Source organism: Theropithecus gelada, chromosome 3 (genome assembly GCF_003255815.1).
Source record: "Theropithecus gelada isolate Dixy chromosome 3, Tgel_1.0, whole genome shotgun sequence".
Classification (NCBI taxonomy): domain Eukaryota; kingdom Metazoa; phylum Chordata; class Mammalia; order Primates; family Cercopithecidae; genus Theropithecus; species Theropithecus gelada.
In genome coordinates this window covers 83,150,793-83,164,153 of record NC_037670.1, presented here as the reverse complement: position 1 = coordinate 83,164,153, position 13,361 = coordinate 83,150,793, and the positions used below count along the sequence as shown (strand labels likewise).

Genomic DNA, 13,361 nt, shown 5'->3' with positions numbered 1-13,361 from the left:
GAAGAATCCACCAACCTTCCTGATTTTTACTGGCCTGAAGATCCAAAGCTTGTTTTTCTTCCTCTGGGGAGTATTCTGGGTGATCTGGTAAGTCAGGTTGCGGAAAGAACACAGTGGGCAGCAGGGTCAAAGGCGTGACTGGGAGCCGAGCTGCCTCTCCAGCTACAGAGTCTGTTCTTTGGTTACCACGGGCAACGGCCGAGTCTTCTCTTTGATATCCCTTGCAGTGAATTACAGCCACCTGCCGAAGAAGCCAAACAGCTTCAAGCAGGGTCAAAATTTCTTCTTTGTTTTTAACAGTCTTTCCTATTGAGGTGAGTAGCCCTCACTCTTGATAGATGGCTCCGTGTACATGTACAGTAGCAGAAGCATACCTGCTGTCAGTGCAGATGTTAATATGTTTATCCTTACCCCATTGGAGAGCCTGAGTGAGGACGACCAATCCAGCCTTCTGTGCCAAGGTACCTGCCAGCAGTGACTGGGCCCACAGTACATCTGTCTCCGTAGTAATGACTGCACCAGCCTTTCGTACTCCCTGTTCAAGGAAGCTGCTACTCTCTGTAGACACAGTGGCATCCACCTCCTTTAGAGGCACATCTTGGAGATCAGGTCGGCCAGTTTCTGTAGTGTCTAACAGTTCTTCGCAGTAAAGGACAGGTGTGATAAGGTCTGGATCAGGGAGCAAGGTAGCTGGATTTAAACACCGTGTGGGAGAGAAAGTTAAACGAGGCTGATCTAACAGTAAATTCTGATATTGTAGGATGCGAGCGCTCAACATCCATTTGCCAGAAGCACTTCATAGCAAAGTCTCTATGGCATGAGGAGCTGTAAGGGTTAAATTCTGGCCCAGTCAGTTTATCAGCCTCCTGGACCAGGCTTGCTGTTGCCACTATGGCTCACAGACAACTTGGCCACCCAGAGGCCACAGGGTTCAGTCTCTTAGACAAATAGGCCACCGGACATCGCCATGGTCCCAAAGTCTGAGTAAGTACCCCTTTAGCAAATCCCTCGCTCTCATGAACAAAAAGGTGAAATGGTTTTGAGATATTTGGGAGGGCAAGAGCAGGGGCCTCAGTTAATGCCTTCTTTAGATTGTGAAAAGCCTGCTCTTCTTTGTCAGTCCAAACTAGCGGGCCGTTTCCTCCGGTAGCAGAGTACAGGGGCTTGGCGATTTCTGCAAACGCCAATATCCGTAAACAACAGTCTCCCATGGCCCCCAGGAATTCACGTACCTGTCTCTTGGTGGTGGGAGTAGGGATCTGCAGGATGGTTTCCTTCTGAGCACTAGTGAGTGCCCCTTTTCATTTGTTTATCTCGTACCCTAAGTAGGAAACTCTGGGAAGACAAAGCTGGGCCCTCTTGGCTGAGACCTGACACCCAAGTTCCTGAAGGAGGTAAAGTAGGTCCCTAGTGTGTTGCAGGCAGCTGTCAGTAGTTTCGATAGCCAATAACAGGTCGTCCATGTACTGGAGAAGAGTGCAGTTAGGGTGACTGGCTCAGAATGGTATAAGATCTTGTTGGAGGACTTCCCCAACAAGGGTGGGGGAATTTTTAAAACCCTGGGGTAACCGAGTCCAGGTTAATTGGGTGGTGTCTCCTGAGCCAGGATCTGTCCATTCAAAAGCAAAGATAGGTTGGCTTTTGGGGGCCAGAAGAATAGCAAATAAAGCATCCTTTAAGTCACGGACAGTGTATACTATATGTTCTGGCAGAAGCAGGCTGAGTAAAGTATAAGGGTTAGGGACAGTTAGATGGACGGTGACTGTCCGCTTGTTAACTTCCCGCAAGTCCTGTACCGGCTGGTAATCATTTGTCCCAGGTTTCCGGACTGGCAAAAATGGAGTATTCCAGGCAGACTGACACAGTGTGAGTATACCAGCTGGTAATAGTCGATGAATATGGGGATTGATTCCCTCTCTAGTCTGCTGACTCATAGGATATTGTTTTACCTGAACTGGCAGGGTGGTGGCCAGCAGTTCTACAACTACTGGCAGATGGTGCTTTGCCAGTCGTGGGCAGTTTGACTCGGCCCAGACTCGAGGAAACAGAGTCTGTAAATCCAGTAGGAGAGGATTAGTTTTATTCTCCAGTGGTTTTGAGGGTGAAACTAAGAGATACTTCTCCAACAGAGGGGTAGTTAGCAGGAGCTGGGCGGTAGCGGATGCTGGGTCCCCTAACAGTGAGGTGAGCTTGTTGGGCTGAGAAGGAGATGGATGCCTGCAACTTATGAAGCAGGTCTCATCCGAAGAGGGTGAAGGGGCACTCTTGGACCACGAGAAACGAGTGGGTTACTCTTTCCTGTCCCAAACTCACCTCTCGTGAGTGGGTGACTAGATATTCCTGAATAGTTCCAGTAGCCCCTTGCACAGCCACCTTTTTATTAGAGACACTGCCCAAGGGTGTTTGCAGGACCGAGTGTTCCACCCCTGTGTCAATTAGGAAGCATACAGCTGGTCCCCCACTGTGGCGGTCACCATGGGCTCCTGGGGACCAACGGAGAGGGAGCCCCGGCCCTGTCAATCGTCAGATTCCTCCGTAGCGGGGAGGATGAGGACCTTTTTCTTTTCTGGTTTTTCTTCTGGTTTTAATGGGCATTCCTTTTTCCAGTGTCCAATCTGTTTGCAATATGTGCATTGGTTTCTTTGTAGGGGAGCCCGCTCACCTTTTTGGCCTTCCTGGCGGGGACCCAGGGTCCCCTGGCCAGTGTTTTGTGATGGGGGTCCTTCCTTCTTGGCTCTCTGGATGGCGGCTACTAAGATTTTTGCCTTTTTGATGCTTTATCAGCAGCTCTTTCAGCTGCCTAAGCTGCCTGTTTTTGCTTTTCAAACTCTCGATTGTCATAAACTTTCTGGGCTATTTCTAAAAGTTGGCTGATATTCATTCCAGCAAAATCTTTCCAGCTTTTGTAATTTTCTTTTAGTATCAGGGGCTGCCAGAGTCACAAACGCCAAATCAATAGCACAGCTATTCTCGGGAGCCACCAGGTTGAAAGCGGTGTTAAGTCCGATAGGCCTCCAGGAGGCGTTCTAGAAATGCTCCTGGTGACTCATCAAGCCCCTGGACAACTTCAGTTGTCTTGGATAGATTCATGGATTTTCCAGCGGCTCCCTTGATACCTTCGAAGAAATACCAGTGAAAACCATACAAAGCTCTCTTCCCACCCAAGGAGTTTGGATCCCAATCAGGCCAGGTAGAGGGGAAAACCTCAAGGAGGTCCTGGGCTTCCTCCTCTGGGCTACCGGCTGATGTGAGGAAATACTTTCTGGCCTCTCTTCGGATACGGTCCCTCTCTTCAAAGGTGAAAAGGGCTAAAAGGAGTTGCTAACAGTCATCCCAGGTGGGTCAGTGAGTCTGGAGCACAGACTCCATCAGTGAGGTCAAGACCTGGTGCTTTTCAGAGAAGGGGGGATTATGAGCCTTCCAATTGTACAGGTCAGAAGCAGAGAAGGGGACATAAACCAAAAATGGGGCAGCGCACTCACTGTCCAGAGGGATTTGGGCATCTCTCAACGGGAGAAGTGGGGCCACCATCTCCGGCCAAGGCCGTGATCAGGTGACTATAGGTGGAGAGGCCCCAGGGGATGTAGTCAAGGAGACAAGGGAAGATTCTCGGGGAGCAAGAGGGTTACAGGGTGGTGGACCTGGATGAGAAAAACTTTCCTTCTTCAGAAGGAGGCAGTACGAGAGGAGCCGAGGGTTTGGGCAAAAGTGCAGTCTGGCTCTAAAGGACCTTGTAGGTGGGATCATGAATGGCACATGAGCGAAGCCATGGAGGAGGGCTCCGGACCAACTCTAGCCATTGATCAATGTAGGGAAACTGATTGGGGTGTCTAGGAGTTTCAGCGACGACCCATCACACAGCCTGGACACTTGTGGGGTTCAGTGACCCTTCTGGAGGCCACCCGGTTCCAAACTGTGAACAATCTACTTCACAGTGTCCGGAATTTGCCTTTTTTAAGGTGGACTCCATAATCCTCTGAGAAGCCCAGAGAGAAATACTGTAACATACACTGGAGAGGGCTCCAATCTCTATGGGGCTGGAAAGAAAAGTTTTCCATTCTGGAGGCAATTAACAAAATTTCAGCAGAATTATTAAACCCAGCACAGAGATATTCACGGCCTGGGGGCTGTAGTATTGTGTCCGGAATTGGTAGGTTCTTGGTCTCGCGGATTTCAAGAATGAATCCACGGATCATCCCGGTGAGTGTTACAGTTCTTAAAGACAGTGTGTCTGGAGTTTGTTCCTTCAGATATTCAGATGTGTCTGGAGTTTCTTCCTTTTGGTGGGTTCATGGCCTCGCTGACAGGAGTGAAGCTGCAGACCTTTGTGGTGAGTGTTACAGCTCTTAAAGGCGGTGTGGACCCAAAGAGTGAGCAGCAGCAAGATTTATTACAAAGAGTGAAAGAACAAGGCTTCCACAGCATTGAGGGGGACACCATCAGGTTGCCACTACTGGGTCCGGCAGCCTGCTTTTATTACCTTATCTGACCCCACCCACATCTTGCTGATTGGTCCAGTTTACAGAGAGCTGATTGGTTCATTTTACAGAGAGCTGATTGGTCCATTTTACAAAGAGCTGATTGGTCCGTTTTGACAGAGTGCTGATTGGTGCGTTTACAATCCTTGAGCTAGACAGAGTGCTAGACAGAAAAGTTCTCCAAGTCCCCACTAGGTTAGCTAGATTCATAGTACCAATTGGTGTATTTACAAACCTTGAGCTAGACACAGAGTACTGATTGGTGTATTTACAAACCCTGAGCTAGACACAGAGTGCTGATTGGTGTATTTACGATCCTCTAGCTAGACATAAAAATTCTCCAAGTCCCCACCAGATTAGCTAGATACAGAGTGCTGACTGGTGCACATACAATCCTCTGGCTAGATATAAAAGTTCTCCAAGTCCCCATCCGGCTCAGGAGCCCAGCTGGCTTCACCTAGTGGATCCTGCACGGGGGCTGCAGGCGGAGCTGCCCGCCAGTCCTGAGTTGCCCCTGCCACTCCTCAGCCCTTGGGTGGTTGATGGGACCAAGTGCCACGGAGCAGGGGGCAGAGCCCGTCGGGGAAGCTCGGACTGCTTGGGCCGTGTGGGAGACCATGGTGGAGGGGGGCTCGGACAAGGTGGGCTACAGGTCCCAAGCCCTGCCCCGGGGGGAGGCAGCTGAGGCTCCACGAGAATTCGAGCACAGCACTGGCGGGCCAGCACTGCCAGGGGACCTGGTGCACCCTCTGCAGCTGCCAGCCTGGGTGCTAAGCCCCTCATTGCCCTGGACCAGCAGCACCGGATGACCCCGCCAGCCGGCCACTCCGTGTGCGGGGCCCACCAAGCCCATGCCCGGGCCCGCCAGAACTCGCACTGGCCTGGCGAGCGCTGCACGCAGCCCCAGTTCCTGCCCGCACTTCTCCCTTCACACCTCCCTGCAAGCAGAGGGAGATGGCTCCGGCCTCAGCCAGCCCAGAGCGGGGTTCCCACGGTGCCACGGCAGGCTGAAGGGCTCCTCAAGTGCCGCCAGAGTGGCTGAGGCCGAGGAGGCGCTGAGAGCTACGGCTGCTAGCACATTGTCACCTCTCAGTATCAGAAATATTATAGCTAGAAGTAGGAAAACAGCTGTAGCTAATGCTTCTTGTCACATAAGATCTGCCTCCTCAAGGACCCCCTTACCCCTTAACTTATAGCCCAAATATCTGTGGTGTCTCCACGACTCAAAGGCAGAAAGTTCAAACTCGGCCCTTTCTTTTAAGGGTTCTAGGAGGGAGAGCAGAGTCAAGTCTTGAAGGGCTGGACTTGCAGTGACACAGGAAAACAAGATGTGCGGGGTAAGGGATGGGGATGAGGAGGAAAGGGGCCACTCGGATCTTTCCTAAAGTAGGACAGTAGCCACGGAGGGATAGAATAAGAATCCAGACAGACGGAGTAGAGCACTATGGGCGTAGGTTTCTCTGCACAGTGCCTTATCTAAGGGCATGAGAAAAGTTACAGGATGACAGAAAAGGTGAGCAAGGAGGTCTGCAGGGTGGCTATTTTGAATCCACCACTGGTCTAAGGAGAAGATGGTCCAGTCATTGGGGCATGGAGTATGGCGATCTAAACACCAGCAATCTATATGATACCAGAAATCCCAAATGGGCGAATGTCTTCCACACCCCTCCCCGTAACAACACCTGATTTGTTTCTGACAGAAAAGGCAGGACTGGGATGGCCAGCCCAAACGACTGATGAGAGATTTGACTTCCTGAGATAGAAAATCTGTACTAAGGACCCTGAAGAAGTCCTTGCCCAGTGTCTATTGTCCTGTTTGGTGTCTGTCTAAATTTTGTATGTCCAGTTGAGCAGGGCTGAACTGTGTTCACACTGGGATATATGGGAATGACAAGGCAACATGTGACTTCCAAAGTTAAGGTCACTTTGCTGTCTCGGATCACTAAGCCAGTTGTCATGTTGTGAGGAGGCTCAAGTTGTCCTGTGGTGGGTCCCTGTGACAAGGAACTGAGCTCTCCTGCTGACAACCAGCAGTGCCTTCCCAACCATTAGAGTAAGTCACCTTAGAAGCACATTCTCCAGCTCCAGTGCATCCTTTAGATAACTGCCACTCTGGTCACCATCTTGTCTACAACCTCATGAGAAACCTCAGCCAGAACCACTCAGCTAAGTTGCCTCTGAATTCCTGAGCCACAGAAACTGGGAGATAATAAATGTTTACTGTTTAAGACTCTAAATTTGGAGTAATTTGCTATTCAGCCATAGAAACTGACACTCATTTCATCGTGCCTGACACTGCTGTCTCCATGGTTTCACGTCCCTATGGTTAAAGCTCTCTAAGGGCTAATCATTAATTTCAGGATAAAATCCAAATCCCTTAACATAGCATAGGTCTTTTATGAACTGCCTCCTGCGTGCCTCTCAGTCCCATCCGGCCCACTCTGCCTTTCCTCCTTGCATCACTCCAGCTACTCTGAAACACACTGCACCTTCCTAAATGTGGACAGAGAAAATTGCCAGACTTTTCATAGGATACCCAGTGAAATCTGAATTTCAGATAAACAATGAATAATTTGGGTGGTTATACAATATTTGGGACATACTTATACTAAAAATATTGCATGACATATACTTATTCTTAAAAGTTATTATTTTATCTCAAATTCACATTTAATAGGGCATCCTGTACTTTCCGTTGCTAAATCTGGCAATCCTACAGATGTGAGCTGCTCACTTTCAGCTCCTGCTCAGCGCCCAGCTGGATCACTACATGTGCCCCATAGCTCCCTGCCCTACAAGACTTGGCCCAGACATCAGTGCCCCTAGAAAGCCTAAGCTAACTTCTCTGCATCATACACACCTAGGATGGGTCAGATGTGCCTGCTGCAGGTTCCCACCCACCTGTCACACCTCTCTCATGCCACACACTTTGCAAATATTTGTTTACCTGTCTCCATTACTAGACTCTGAGCTTCTTGAGGTCAGGCACTATCTTACTCACCACAACGTGACTTCAGTGCCAAAAACATAGTATAACCACAGTTTACAATTACTGAAGATTTACTCTAAGCTAGTTGCTGTTCTAAGATGTTCTGCATATATCAACTCATCGAATTTTCATATCAAGCCAAAGGAGGTACTATTAATATACAACTTTTACTGGGGAGGAATCTGAGACAGAAATAGGTTTTGCGACTTCTCCAGTGTCATTTGAAAATGGCAGGGAAGTTGGGGTTCAAAGCCAGGAGTCTGACTCCAGAGCCCATCCTCTAACAAGCTAGACAAATTGCCTCTTTACAGTGTATGATAAGTGCTTGCCAAATGCATGTAAGAACTGACTATCCAGCTAAGTTTCTCCAAACTAGATAACTGCCTTTAAGCATGGACCTTGCTGCCTGTGCCCCTCCCAGCTCTCTCTCCAGTCGCCACTACTCAGCACAATGCATGGGTGCCTTCTTCAAAAGCAAATATCTTCTCTCTTCTTCAAATCCTGACTACAGATCCAGGGTAGCACCATATACCACACCTCCCTAAAAAAGGAATGGTTACAGGCAGGGTGTGGCAGCTCACGCCTGTAATCCCACCACTTTGGGAGGCCGAGGCTGGCGGATCTCCTGAGGTAAGACCAGCCTGGGCAACATGGCAAATCCCCATCTCTACTAAAAATACAAAAAATTAGCTGGGCATGGTGGCACGTGCCTGTAATCCCAGCTACTCAGGACGCTGAGGCAAGGGAATCCCTTGAATCTGGGAGGCGAAGGTTGCAATGAGCCGAGATCGCACCACTGCACTCCAGCCTGGGTGTCAGAGTGAGACCCCATCTCAAAATAAATAAATAAATAAATAAAAATTAAAAAATAAAAGTGGTTACAGCATGTACCTTAGAAATATAAGCCAAGAGAGCACTGTGGTTAATACTGTGAGTTCTAGAGTAAAATTCCCTCAGCTTAGATCCCAGCTCTACTGCTTATTATCTGTATGGTTTTGGATGAGGTCCTGAGACTTAGATTCTTCATCTGAGAAATGGAGATGCAGCATCTGCAACATAGCACGTATTCAATAAATGTCAGCTGTCACCATTGTCGTTGCCAATCCACTCAGCCTACAGGCAGGTATGTATGGGCCTGGCAAAAAAAGTTAAGAGAAGGCTGCAGGCGCTGGGGAGCATGTGGAGAGGCTGTGTGGAGCTGCGTGCTCGGGGGACTGCACACCCACTGAAGTGCGTGAAGGGCAAGCAGTGATGGGTTCTGCATCAGTGGGGCTGGGAGCGTGTGGGGGGGCTGTATGTGGACCTGCTGGCAAGGTGGGGACTGCACGTGCGGGCTTGGGGACTGTGCGGGTTTGGGGACTGTGCGCACGGAGGGCTGCAGACGCTGGGGTGGGTGTGGGGGGCTGCCCTCACCAAAGGCAGCATGCTCCAGTAAGCGCAGAGGCAGAGGTGCTGTGCTCGCTGGGGAGCACGTGGGGACACGAAGGCACTGCCCGCGCAAATGGCTTCAACCGCATGCCCCCTACCCCACATTTCACAATCGCCATGATGACCCGGAAGTCCGCAATGGCCGCGGGTACAAGTCATTGAGGCTGAGAGGCGAGTCAGGCCTTTCCAGACCTCACCCTACTCAGCTGGGCTGTGCCAGAAATTGACCGGTACAGGGACTATTAAAAATAGTCGGGCAAACGAGGAATAAGCTCAAAAGCGGAGTCTCCTGAGCCGTTTCAATCTTCCTGCCCCAGCCAGTCAAAGCAGTGGCGCGGCAGCCTCCCAAGCCTGGAGCCGAAGAGGGAGGAAGTGGCGGAAGAGTCGGGGCTGCCTCTGCGGCTTTCGACACTAGGAGGAGGGAACCTACCGGGCGGGGGGGGGGGGGGGGGGGGGGGTGTAGGTCTGCAATCTGAGAGGCGAAAGGGCTTACAGCTGGACGTGATCGCTAAGACCCTTCTTCTGGGCTGCTTTCAGAAGCACGGAGGCCGGAGTACTGCGCGCAGTGGGGAGCACGTGAGGGGACAGGCAGGGACTGCCCTCGCGAATGGCTTCAACTGCACGTCCCCCAGAACCACATTTCACAGTTGCCATGACGACCCAGAGGTCCACAACTGTGGTGGGTACAAGTCCTTGAGGCTACCAGGCGAGTCAGGCCTTTCCAGACCTCACCCAACTAGGCTGGCCTGCACCGGAAATTGACCAAAACAGGGACTATGAGAAAGTAGTCCAGCAAACGAGGAGTAAGCTCAAAAGCGGAGGCTCCAGAGCCTTTTCAATCTTCCCGCCCCAGCCAGACGAAGCTGCCGTGCAGAGCATCCCAAGCCCAGGAGCCTAAGATGGAAGAGTGGGGTGGCCTCTGCAACTTTCCACCCTAGGCGGAGGGAACTTGGCAGGGGGTGCGCAGAGGTCCGCAATCTGAGACGGCTAAATAGTTGGAAGTGGTCAGCCAAGACCCTTCTTCTGGGCTGCTTCCGGTTGATCCATAATTTCCTGGCGCAGCTCCAGGATAGGGTGCAGGACCTGCAGGCCCATCGGTTCTCCACCAGGACCACTCTCGGCATCTGTGAAGAGAGGGCAGGAGGGCCCTAGGAGGGAGCCCCATGCCGCTTTTCTTGAATCTTGAAGGAGATCAGTTTAACAAGCAAGGGTTTGTGGGTGCCTAGGAAAAAGTAATAGCAAGGTCCGAGCTCTGGAAAAGCGTGGCAAGAATCGCCAAGCCCCATTAGTTCTTGTTTTAAAACATTTTCAGGGTTTTCTAACAGTGGTCACCCCTATGTCACAAAAAAGAAATGTTATCTGAATCAGGGCAGCCAATTATCATAGTTGGTAAAAAGGATTAGCTGGCTCTTGGGTAACAGAGATTGTTTCTCAGCACCTGAAAGCAGAATAAAATGGAGTTTAAAAAAAATTAGTTGAGAAATTTATAATGGAAATAGGTTCAAAGTAGATATATATTGCCCAATTGACTTCCATCTTGCTGTGGAGCTTCAGTGCCTACAATTGGGAGATTTCCTTATTTATGCACCTGAAGGGTTTTTTCTTCCCCCTATTCCCTTCCCTTCATTCCCTTCATTTTCTGTAGCATAAGAGGGAGCTTAAATGTAGTTGCTGTTGGTATAGAATCAGTTTTGAGCCTAGCCCTAAGTCAGACTGACTGCTGATACAAACTGTCAGATAAATGTCTCTTAATGTCAATTATTGTACTTTTCTCACTGTAAGTTGACTGTTGATGTCAAAGTAGAATGTGTCCCCACACTTGAAGTGTTAACAGTACTTGAGGAATGATGGAGGATCGAGGTCTGGTGCACTGAAGGAACCCTAGGGTTGGGTAAAATAATGCGTGACTATCATGAGTGTTACAGGAGTTCAGAAATGTGAACAAATGCTTTAGGACGGGAAGTGGGAAATGAGATCAGGGAAGACTTTTAGGAAAAGGTGAGATTCTAATTGTGACAAAAGGCTACTATTTGGATATGTGGAGCTGAGATCAACAAGTGTCAGAGGCTGATAGAACAGCATGATCAAACTCATAGGAGGGAGAAAACATGAAAGCCAAGTAGGCTGAAATGAAAGGCACGAAAAAGAAGTAATAGGAAATAAGTTGAGAAGGTTGATTGGGACCAGCCTTGGAGAGTCTAATTCAAGGTTAGGTGTAAGGCATTTGAACTTCATCCTGTAGGAAGGCGTTGATTAATTCTTTTTTTAAAAAAAAATTGTTTTAATGAGATGAAATCACATAACATAAAATTAATCGTTTTAAAGTGAACAGTTTAGTGGCATATAGTACATTCCCAATATTGACACCAAGCGATTTTTAAATAGTGACATGATCAGAAGTGAGCTTCAGAGATTAACTCGGCAGCAGTGTGTAACAGAGACTGAGAAAGGGAGCAGAAAGAATAATTGGAAAACTAGCACTAGAATCCAGGCAGTAATAGTCTTCACAAGGGTAGCCACAGCAGACATGGAGAAGACAGGTGAGACCTGATGGAGACAGACTGACAGGAGTGGATGGGTGGCCTGGTAGAAAAGGAGGCTGAGCAGGCAGAAAGTTCAGGAATGAAGGTTTTGGATTTGGGAGTTATCTCTGTAGATGTGAGCACTGAAACTTTAAGAATGAGTGAAATTGCCAAGAGAGAAAAGTGAGCAAAGGACAAATACTTGGGGAAAACTTCTCGTTTTAAGAGATGAGAGGAAAAGGAAAAACCAGATAAAATCATAGTAGTCACAGAAATAGAAGAACTGGGAAAGGTGGTGTGATGAAAGATGAGAGGGGAAGAGATCCAAGAATCTGACCAAATGCTACAGAAAGATGCAAAAGAATTGTGATAACTAAAAGGTCATTGATCATTTAAAAAAAAACTTATGGGAACCTAGTAAAAAGAAGTTGGCCAAAGATCTTGTCATTGAACCAGCGGAAAGAGATGGGGAGTACATTGGTTTGACGGGCTGTCAGACCGCAGAGAGTGTTTTAAGGTGTAGGAGTTTTAAAGGCTGAGGGGAAGGATCAAGGGAAGAGGATGAGATTGAGATTCCAAGACAGGAAATAATTAGTGGAGCAAGTCTTGGAATATTTGGGAGGGTAGAATTAAAGACACAAATTTGAGAAGCTAACTGTGGAAAAGAGGAGAGAGAATTCCTTTTCTGAGATGGCAGGGAGTAGAAAAGCGAGGATTACTATGTGGAGAAATGTTAAAGTGGAGATAAAAGAAGTTGGGAGTGCTGGCGTCTAATGGTCTGTTTCAGTGAACTATGAGGCTGGGTCACCTTCAGAGATGAGATTGATAGGATGCCGGGGTCCAGGGGACATGCTTCTGTCACAGCTTGGAAAGGGCATGTGATAAGCCCTTCAAGCATTTAGAATACTGGCATCACTACACTGTATCATTTCTTTTTTTCTTTTAAATGTGGTATGTGGGTTAAGGGAGGGAGTGAGAGATGAAAGATTCTGAGCATCTTTGGAAAGCTGGATGTATTTGGTAGCATATTTGACCTTTTCCTTATATATCATCTGAAGAGTTTTTGCCAGTGTATATAGTTTTACAATAATTAGAAATAGGATACAAATATAGTTGAATAGGATAGCCTCTGTATATTTTAAAATTAATGAAGCCTAATAAACAGTTAATGAGCATCTTTACAACCTTCTAAATTTTTCAACCTTTTAAAAATTATAGCAACCGTGCTTGCGGACAGTCCAAAAACACACCATGGGCCATACTTTGCCTATCCTGATATAAAACAAGTAAATCTTCTGAAAAGTATTTAAGATAAGCCCAGGACAGTTAGTAATATAGGAAAAGATCTGGATAAACATGGTTGAGAATTTCAACATTGCAATTTTTAAATTTTTTAAAATTTAATTTCTTCAATAATTATTGAATGAATTTGCATTTATTTTGTTAGCCAAGTGGAGTAATTTTTCATTTTTAAGAGGCTACTATTGGTGGTTTATAAGATGACTTGCCAAGTATATTTGGGATCACCATAAGAAATACCATTATAAGATCTCAGAAGGGAGGTAGGACTTCTGGAATAGCCAAGGAAATGCACTCCTCTATGAGGACAATGAAAATACTTGGAAAATTTTCAAAATCATTTTCTTCAAAACTCTGGAAATTAACCAGAGGTTTACAACAATCTAAAGGACATTAATTCAAGAAAAGCTGCTGAACCTCTATAAGAACAGCAATGTTTGTGGTGCTTTAACTTGTCCTATTCCCCACTCTTCTCTCCCCAGCTCCATGCTACTCTTGAAAACAAGCAATCCCCCAACGAAACTGGGGCACTGGCTGCGTTTGCAGCTCCTGTAAAAGCTCCATACCCACAGCAGTGTCTCCCAGCTCCCTGGTGAAGTCTTACGTATACATGGGGCGCTGGCACAGGTGACTCCAGATTAGTCT

At 47.9% G+C, this 13,361-nt stretch overlaps 1 protein-coding gene across 1 annotated transcript in view; it reads left to right on the top strand.

Moving 5' to 3' along the window:
- The first annotated feature begins 8,718 nt into the window (after positions 1-8,718).
- LOC112621632 (probable C-mannosyltransferase DPY19L2) overlaps positions 8,719-13,361 on the top strand; it is a 102,813-nt gene continuing 98,170 nt past the window's right edge. Inside the window, 3 exon segments of the mRNA XM_025381068.1 lie at positions 8,719-9,043; positions 9,359-9,574; positions 9,749-10,021. Coding sequence (XP_025236853.1) covers positions 8,719-9,043; positions 9,359-9,574; positions 9,749-10,021 — 814 coding nt within the window.